This window comes from Lepisosteus oculatus, chromosome 12, assembly GCF_040954835.1.
Source record: "Lepisosteus oculatus isolate fLepOcu1 chromosome 12, fLepOcu1.hap2, whole genome shotgun sequence".
NCBI lineage: Eukaryota > Metazoa > Chordata > Actinopteri > Semionotiformes > Lepisosteidae > Lepisosteus > Lepisosteus oculatus.
Window position 1 is genome coordinate 33,422,955 of NC_090707.1, and position 9,415 is coordinate 33,432,369.

At 42.3% G+C, this 9,415-nt stretch overlaps 1 protein-coding gene across 1 annotated transcript; it reads left to right on the top strand.

Annotated features, from left to right (window-relative positions):
- Positions 1-229: 229 nt before the first annotated feature.
- LOC102694561 (tubulin alpha chain-like) lies at positions 230-3,807 on the top strand. Its single transcript, XM_069196815.1, has 4 exons — positions 230-360; positions 1,625-1,847; positions 1,998-2,146; positions 2,599-3,807. Exons 1-4 carry the CDS (start codon positions 358-360, stop codon positions 3,574-3,576), a joined length of 1,353 nt encoding a protein of 450 aa, XP_069052916.1. The 5' UTR covers positions 230-357; the 3' UTR covers positions 3,577-3,807.
- The last annotated feature ends 5,608 nt before the right edge of the window (positions 3,808-9,415 follow it).

A 9,415-nucleotide genomic window follows, 5' to 3' on the forward strand; every position in this document is an offset into this window, starting at 1 on the left:
TATTTCTGTTTTTTTTTTTAAAGGAAATGCCCATTCTTTAATTCCTTCGAGTTGCTTGGGCCTTGAAGAGGGACAGGGGAGGAAGGAGATTTTTTTAAAAATTTGAATTCCAAACGGCAGGAAGTGAGGTAGGCGCCCTTTTTTTTTTCTGTGCGCGTCACCCAAACCAACCCCCCCCCCTCCTGCAGTCTCAGCGACTCCCCGCTCCCGCCATCCAAGGCGACTTCCTGCTTCCCCCTTGTGCGCCCGTGCTATAAAACCGCGGCCGGAGCCCCAGCCCCGCAGACTGCTGCCTTCTCCATCCGATTCATAGACTTCGGCGTGCGGGAGCAACCTTGCAAACCACATAAAAAAAAAATGGTAAGGGCTCGTCTTGCTCGACGAGTTTAGTTTAAATGCTTTCTCCATTTTTTTTTTTCATGAAACGTACGATTTGCCTTATTATCGCCATTTTCCCTCCTGAATGTGGATAATGGTGATTAAAGCACCTACGTATGGGGCCTGCGCAGCGGTTTTTCCCGAGTCCTACGAGCAGATTTGAAATCTGTCCGATTGAAGAAAAGTTGTTTTTTTCTAACGCCCCCGAAATAATCTGCTGTTATTAAAACATATCTAGGTAGTTTAAAAAATTAGGGAGAAGCCAGTGTAGGGGGCGAAAAGCATTTTTTTTAAATCTGCGTATACGTAACGTTGTGTTCATTTAGAACATTTCAGTGGTTTATATTAGCCTTTTAAAATATCTTCAGCCTCTGTATGTGCGGTTTTAAGTAACTTCCTATAGAGGTTTTTTTATTTATTTAGGGTTGCACAAAATCTTGGATACAACTCCGCAACGTAAAATTTATTGCGGCATTGGTAATCTGTATAACCGATTATCGGCCTTTATGTTCTATATATATATATCCTGATGAAAACCAGTGAAATGTAAAATTTACGGGGTTTTTTTGTGTGACATAATTTGTACGTAGGCATATTTCCTTTTTTTTAAAAGATGGTTTTGTTGGTAGTGAAGGCAGTGCTTTCAGAAAACGGCCATTTTATGATAGTCATTGGGGGGAAGTCATTCTTTTTCTAAAAAAAAAAACCCACCCTGCCGTACGGGGCCTGCAAAATGTGCTCCATTTACTGCAACCAGATACTGCATAGGAAGGATCAGCTCGATTTTCCTTCAGAGGGGGGGGGGGAACCCGCACTGTAGCAAAATTTAAATGAATCTGTAAAATGATCTTGCTTTATATCTTTTTAAATAATTAATATTACATTTAAAATCTTTTTAGTACACGGCTCGGTGCTGTAATTCGTTTTGCTGTGTGAGGGGGAGCTCAGCCTCTGTCTTCCAGTATGCAAACTGGAAAGGTACAGAGCGGAACAGTAATTTTAAGAGCTTATTTCTTATATTGGGACTGCAGTCTGAGCCAAGATATTCGGGAAGCTTGTGCTATTAGACTATTAGAAGAACTTTTTTAAATTTTTTTTTCCATTTATTGTGAACAGTATCTTCTGATGAGCTGAAATATAAGCTCTAACCTATACTATGTATAGGTCGCACATTGCGGTGTTCGTATCTCTTTTAGTGTTTGTGCCCAGTGGTTCACTATTAAAGTATGTTTCTTTGACTCCATAGCGTGAGTGTATCTCCATCCATGTTGGCCAAGCTGGTGCCCAGATGGGTAATGCCTGCTGGGAGCTGTACTGCCTGGAGCACGGGATCCAGCCTGATGGCCAGATGCCCAGTGACAAGACCATCGGAGGAGGAGACGACTCCTTCAACACCTTCTTCAGCGAGACCGGGGCGGGCAAACATGTCCCCCGGGCTGTGTTTGTGGACCTGGAGCCCACTGTCATCGGTAAGAGGCTGTTTCTTATTTCCCTGTCTGACTCTTTTTCTAATGCTTACAAGTTTAACAGGGTAACGGCCTCCACTATTGAATAGTATAATTTGAAATAGTTTTGTTGCTTGATATTTATAATTAATTTTTTTCCCCCTTCTTCCCTAGATGAGGTGCGCACAGGTACCTACCGCCAGCTGTTTCACCCCGAGCAGCTCATCACTGGCAAGGAAGACGCTGCCAATAACTACGCCCGCGGGCACTACACCATCGGCAAGGAGATCATCGACCTGGTGCTGGACAGGACACGCAAGCTGGTAAGATTCTTCTTCCACTCCCCCTCCTCATGTCCATTTTTCACCATGATTGGTCCCATAATTGATTAACTTTTGCTACAGATGTACTAAGACTGGGCCTCAATGCCCACACCCCTTTCACTGTCCTTGTCTGGACTTAAACAATTGTTTAACTTTAGCAAATGAGTGCTGTACACCCAGAGTTTGGTTAGATTCTTAGTAGTAAGACCAATGATGGATCTCCCAGTCAAGGTACTCTCAGCTTTTAGCTTCTTTTGTTTCTTCAGCTCCATATCTGTAGAAATGTCTGTGCTTCTACTGCATGTTGTTTATACTGAAGAGACCTACCTGAAGATGGAAGCCTTCTCTTTTTTTTTTGTCTGACTTATACTAATGTATAGAACTGCATCCCACCTCTAACTCACCAGTGTTAACTTAAGTCTCTTGACTTGGTTCATGTTTTATGTTTGCAGGCAGACCAGTGCACAGGGCTCCAGGGCTTCCTCATCTTCCACAGCTTCGGAGGTGGTACTGGCTCTGGTTTCACCTCCCTGCTGATGGAGCGCCTCTCTGTCGACTATGGAAAGAAGTCCAAGCTGGAGTTTGCTGTCTACCCAGCTCCCCAGGTGTCCACAGCTGTGGTGGAGCCCTACAACTCCATCCTGACCACCCACACTACCCTGGAGCACTCTGACTGCGCCTTCATGGTCGACAACGAGGCCATCTATGACATCTGCCGCAGGAACCTGGACATTGAGCGCCCCACCTACACCAACCTCAACAGGCTCATTGGCCAGATCGTCTCCTCCATCACTGCCTCCCTGCGCTTTGATGGTGCCCTGAATGTGGACCTGACTGAGTTCCAGACCAACTTGGTGCCCTACCCTCGCATCCACTTCCCTCTGGCCACCTACGCCCCCGTGATCTCTGCTGAGAAGGCCTACCATGAGCAGCTGTCGGTGGCTGATATCACCAATGCCTGCTTTGAACCAGCCAACCAGATGGTGAAATGTGACCCCCGTCATGGCAAGTATATGGCCTGCTGTCTGCTGTATCGTGGAGACGTGGTGCCCAAAGATGTCAACTCTGCCATCGCCACCATCAAGACCAAGCGCACCATCCAATTTGTGGACTGGTGTCCCACTGGCTTCAAGGTGGGTATCAACTACCAGCCCCCAACAGTGGTGCCTGGGGGAGACCTGGCCAAGGTGCAGAGAGCTGTGTGCATGCTGAGCAACACCACCGCCATCGCTGAGGCCTGGGCTCGCCTGGACCACAAGTTCGACCTGATGTACGCCAAGCGTGCCTTCGTCCACTGGTACGTGGGAGAGGGGATGGAGGAGGGAGAGTTCTCTGAAGCACGAGAGGACATGGCAGCCCTGGAGAAGGATTATGAAGAGGTGGGCACTGACAGCGTGGGAGAGGAAGATGAAGAAGGAGAGGAGTATTAGGAAGAGTAATTAAGCCTTGGTCTTGCTGCATTCAGTCGTGCTTTAAGTCATTATGGACGTTCTGAAATGCACCTTAATTATGTAACTGCTTCTTTATATGGACCAATATTTCCCATTGTCAACAACTTAAAACGTTCTTAACATTTCCAGCATCCAGGCAATAATGTTCTGTAAATGTCCAGTCTCCATTTCCATCATTCCAGTAATTTAAAATAAATGAATAAAGCAATACATAGTGTTCTGTACTTTCTTTAAAGTATTTTGAAGATGTGCTAATTACCGGTTGTAGTCCCAGTAATACTGTCTATATATAGTTCAGGTGGGTAGCTGCATCGGCATGTATAGGCTGCAAAGGAACAAGTAATAGGTTTATTCCATGCTGGGGGAAAAAAAAAGAACACAACGTTTCGGCTGTGGAGCCTTCTTCATGCACACCTGAAGAAGGCTCCATGGCAGAAACGTTGTTCTTTCTTTTTTTCTGCATGGATTAAACCTATTACTTGTTCCTTTGCTATATATATATACACGCACAACTTTAAGTTAATATGAATTGTACCTGCAGGTGCCTTCATCAGTGGTTCTAATTGGATAAACTCGAAATGTACTGTTTACTTCCATGAACAAGGTAACATAAGCTGAAACCTTTCATTTTAAGTTCCATCGCATGGAAGATGCTCTTCCCATTGATAGAGGAAATTAGGTGGGTATTGTGCTGACCTCTGAATCCTCAGTTCTGTTTGTAGGGCACTGAGTGCAGAAACTAGTTAAAAGCCTAGTTTTTGGAAGGCTCCCATTTAGGGAATTATGTTAAGCACATGGGAATTGAAAGCCTCTGTCCTTTTTGTTTTCTTACCACTATTTCTGTCAAAACTGCTCTAAAGTGATCGGTTTCTGATGGACTGGTGTTGGTGGGGAAAGTGTGTGGTAAGGATGTTATATGGAAGATTGAATGGCAAAGGTAATATAGGTGAGTATGTGGGTAACGAGCCACTGAAGGAAAAAAGCAAGAAAGAAAATGGTAAAATATCCTAACTAATGCATGTACTTTAGCAGGGTTGACCTACAGGTAAAACTAAAAGATATTCAGTGGGGAACATGGTAGATGGCAACGCAATCAAGACTGTTTTGATAAACTTGAGTTTCAAGGTGCATAATTTATAGATGGAGCCAGTTTCTGAACTGTTCTCTGGCCGATCTCAAATTGGTGGTTCTGTTACAGTGCTTCAGTGTCTGAGATACAAGCTGCCAACGTGACTGGCAGCTTTATGATGTGGCTAAGCAACCAGGTACACTACTCTGGTCTCTTGGGGACTTCATTTATCCTGGGTGAATTGTGTGTCGGTATGTTTAAAACAAAATTGCAGGGCTTTGCACAATGAGTAAAATATCTGCTGGACAGGATCGGGTAAATTTGACTCCTTTAGCACTCGCAAGGAATGGCTTTATCTGTCAGAAACCCAGGTTTGGTCTAGCATAACGGTATATACATCGAACTCAAAAAAGCATAATGATATATCGGTAACAGATTAATACCCTGGATACCCTCCATTTGCAGCAACAGCCTCTAACCCGTGTCTAGGTTAAAATATAACTGACTCATAAAATTTAACTTAAGTTAATGGCATTTTTTCATGCAGTGTTACCTTTCGACTGCGGTCATCCAAATCGTGCCAGTTTGTAATGAAAATACCTTTTGGTTTAAGGCCAATAGTTCTGTCTATAACTCCCAGTAAAGAAAAAAAGCTTTAGCTAATGTCTGTCGTAAAACATTTTTATAGTAAGATTTTCACCTTGTGTAAGCTATTAGTGTCTACAATCAAAAAATATTAACTCTTTCATGAGCCAGCGGACCTTACAATAATAAAAAAGATAATATTTTTAAATTGGTTTCCAAGTGTTTGGATTTCTGGTCACTGCTGTGCTCCTGCCGGATGTTTTATGTGATCTTTCTCCTCTCGGGGGATTTTTCAAAAAGAGGGAAGTGGTAATTCAGTGTGGACCAGAGGAATTGAAAACCGAGGCTTTTGTGCATGGGGATGAAGGCATGACCATGTCCTAACAAAGTTGATTGGGGGCGGGGGGGTGTTCTTATAACGAAATTGCATTTCACATCACTTGCAGGCAAGGACAAAGCACTGATCTAGTTCCCACGCTAACCTCATATTTAATGACTGATATGGGAAGCTATTAAATATGTAAATGCAGACATTCTAAAGGACCTTAATGAACTCCATGGAGCCCAGATACATTAATTTATATTCTTACTGCACAGTCCACTCATGGATCGCAAAATCACGGGATCCTTAGCACTATTAAAACTTCACAGGTTGACAACATTGATGTTTGGCAAATAAAGAAAAAGCATGCATCCTCTTAAAGCTGTGGCTAAAATAAGAGACCGAAACCCATCCTGGCACTCCACTAAAACTGATTACTTACTCATTTTTGTTGTGCTTCTTTGGGTTAGTTTGCCTGATGTCTTATACTTGTAAACATGGTGTCCTAAGGAACGAATCATGGCCAAGACCAGGACACACCTGACCACTAAAAAGGTTTGCTGTTCAGCAACATCCTCCACTCGCTTATCTGTACCTAAATGTAGGATCTCCAGGCTCTCTGACTCCTATGACTCACTGAGCCTAGACCTTTTCTGGGTGAGCCAGAAGATTCATCGCCAACTGCAAAAGAAAACTAACGAAACGCATAGTAATAAAACTGGGGGAGATCAAAACAATAAATGACAAACTTTATTAGAATGTGTTCTAGTAATGTAGCTGGCAAAAGGAGTCTGGCGGTCTTTTTCAACAAGATATTTCTGGGAACAGCCAAGAGTTTCAGATTCAACCACTTGACGGGGAAGTCTGTTCAAGGCAGCTACAACTCTTCACGTAGTGTGGCCTTTCCTGTTCTCCATTCTTAATGAATTGGGTTTTAATTTCCCGATCTGATCCTACTTCGAAGCCCCTTACAGAAACGTGCTGCTGTCATCAAAGAAAAAAAAAATCATGTGTATCCCCTATATAACAGAAACTCTTCTTATGATATAGTATTAATAGGAGCACACGCTAGAACTCCAAATTCTTTTTTTGTGGAGAAACTGTGAATAAAATGACCCGAGGCAGGGGAGGCGTCCTCACTCCGCCAGCAGACACCTCAACTAAAACAGCAAAGATCGTCCAAATTATCCGAGAACTCTTCGTCACCTCAAAGGCGGGACGAGATTTGCCATGTACGTTGCAGTCAAATAAAAACCAAATGGGTTTTGCGCAGTTGACCGGCTGAGCTTCAAAGGACGAGAACTGCTCTTCTCGGCCTCTGACAATCCGCCGGCCCCCCGCAGCGAGCAGAAAATATTTGCTTGTCCTACTTCTGAGCCGTCAATTGATTATTCCATATCGATTAGTGAATAGGTTTTCAGGGCTCTGCTCTTCACATTCGTGCGTCAGAAATGTCGTCAGGTCTGTAGGTCGGCTTCCCATATCTTCTACTACATTTTTAACCCCTTTTTTTAATCGTGCTAACTTTATCTCCTCTCCGTGTAACCCTTTTCCCTTATTATCGTAAAGCGCTTTGAGAAGCTAATTTAAAGGCGCTATATAAAACAATACCATATTTATAATATATGGAAAATAAGTTATTATTATTATTATTATTATTATTATTATTATTATTATTATTATTATTATTATTATTAGAGTTTTGCTTTTTTAAGAGTAGAGAGCAATAATACAAGATAAAGGGTTGATCTGAATCATGTATTCATCAATTTGGTTCAGGATTTCATGAATCAGCATTGGTCATTTCAGATGAGCGTTTGAAGTTAAAGCACACGATGAATGACCAATTCCTTCTTATTGGTATATAGTCTGTTCATTTTTATAACGCATTTTATCTCTTTAGTCTGTTCGTTTTTATAACGCATTTTATCTCTTTTTCTTTATGGGTCATTCCATGCGCAAAAATTTCAAAAATGATCTAATTTCTAGAACTTTCCTCAGAACATATAAGCTGCGCATGTTCACAGGGCCATCTAGTGGGGAACTAGGTGAACAACAATACTAATAGATTTCAAATGTATCGTTGTCGGTTGCAGTGGTTAGCATTGCTACCTCGCTACGCTGGGTTCAATTCTGTCTGTGTGGGGTATGTATGTTCTCCCCGTGTGTGTGTGGGTTTTCTGCAGGTGCTCTGGTTTCCTCCCACAGTCCAAAGACATAATGTATCAGCATGTTATTTTGCTTCTGCGAAGATTGGCCCGGCACAGATTGTATGCGTTTGGCCTGCAATGGACTGATGTCCCACCCAGGGTGTACCCTGCCTTGGGCCCATTGCTTAGTGGGACAGACTGCAGGTCCCCCACAACCCTGAAATGGACCAAGTTTTAGCAGGTTTACACAGGTTTAGCATGTTAGACACAGAATGGAAAGGAAGATGATAACTAAAATCACATGTCACCATGGTTTCGACTGTAATCGACATGACGACTGAGAACTAATTAAGATAAGATCACCTTATTGGCCATATACAATTTCTTGCATTAGGAATTTGTCATTTTTCACATACCCCAGCTTGCTCTCCATGAGACACACAGACGGAGAGAGAGAAGCTTGGGGTCAGAGCGCAGGGTCAGCCATTTATACAGCACCCCTGGAGCAGCTGGGGTTGAGGGCCTTGTTCAGGGGCCCAACGGAGTAGGATTCCTCTGCTGGCCACGGGATTTGAACCAGCAACCTTCCAGCCACAGCCCAATTGAGTATATGTTGTTAAGTGATGCACATGTGAGCTTTATATGTACAGTGAAACCAAGGCTTAAATAAAACCTAGCTGAAGAAAAGATGATTACAGTATACAGTATATGACGAGCTCCTAATCCCAGTTAAGGAAACAAGTTGCCTGATTACAGTGTTTGCAAGTTTTGTTTTCTACAAGTTTTTCTAATTTAATTTACAGTATCGCTAGTTTAGTATCACTGTCAACTTTCTAAACATGGAGTTCGGAGATGTATTCCAGAAATCAGCTTTGACTGGCGGCATAGCTTGGTAGCTTCTTCAAATGCAGTTTCATGTAGTTCCCAATTGTCCTTTTCTGTTTTTCATTGATTTAGTAATTGGCATTGTCCCAGTGTTACAGGGATGGGATTACAATAACTGTAAATACAAAAACCGAGACAGCTTAGAGTGCTTTCTTGCTCCCTGTTTATCTCAACTGATGAGTCGGGGCCCAGTTGGAAGAGAATAACAGCAAATCCGATATTATCTTCAAGAACAGGATTGAGAACCTCTTATCTAGGGGTGGAAAATGAGGTGTCAAAGTTCTTCATAGGCACCTTCTTCAAAATCATCTTCCTGTCATACACTAAGTTTTTTGTCTGTAACTGTCCATAATACTCAGCATTGAATAAGATCACTTTATTGGCCATAAATCCTCCTATTTTGCTATAACACGCAAACTACACTTGTGTATTGCCTTTAGAAGAACTTTAGATCGTGTCATGTAAATTGGACAATTCAGTAGTTCTATTAAAGACTCTTGTAACTGCCATTCCTTAGTTTTACTGTTTTATACCCAGTTCTAATATTTATTATAATTGGTAAGAACATTTACAGTATAACCAGTTCCAAGTTCAAAAACATCCATTGCCTTTCATTAAAACATGTCTTTTATGTGTCAAAAATCCTCTGAAAAATCTTATTGCTTTTTCACTCTTCCAGTTTGAGAGTCCACGTCTCTATTGCTTTGTGCGTTTAGGTGTTTATTACATATAAATTATAACAACCTCTGTAGAGACGAGGAAGTATCTTCTAAATTATCATAAAATATTACGGCAAGGCGGGCCTGC

What these genes read in the sequence shown, in the direction of transcription:
- LOC102694561 (XM_069196815.1), top strand. An exon ending in CCTGGAGCCCACTGTCATCG is followed by an intron (nt 1,848 to 1,997) that starts GTAAGAGGCTGT and finishes CTTCTTCCCTAG; the next exon opens with ATGAGGTGCGCACAGGTACC. An exon ending in TGGACAGGACACGCAAGCTG is followed by an intron (nt 2,147 to 2,598) that starts GTAAGATTCTTC and finishes TTATGTTTGCAG; the next exon opens with GCAGACCAGTGCACAGGGCT.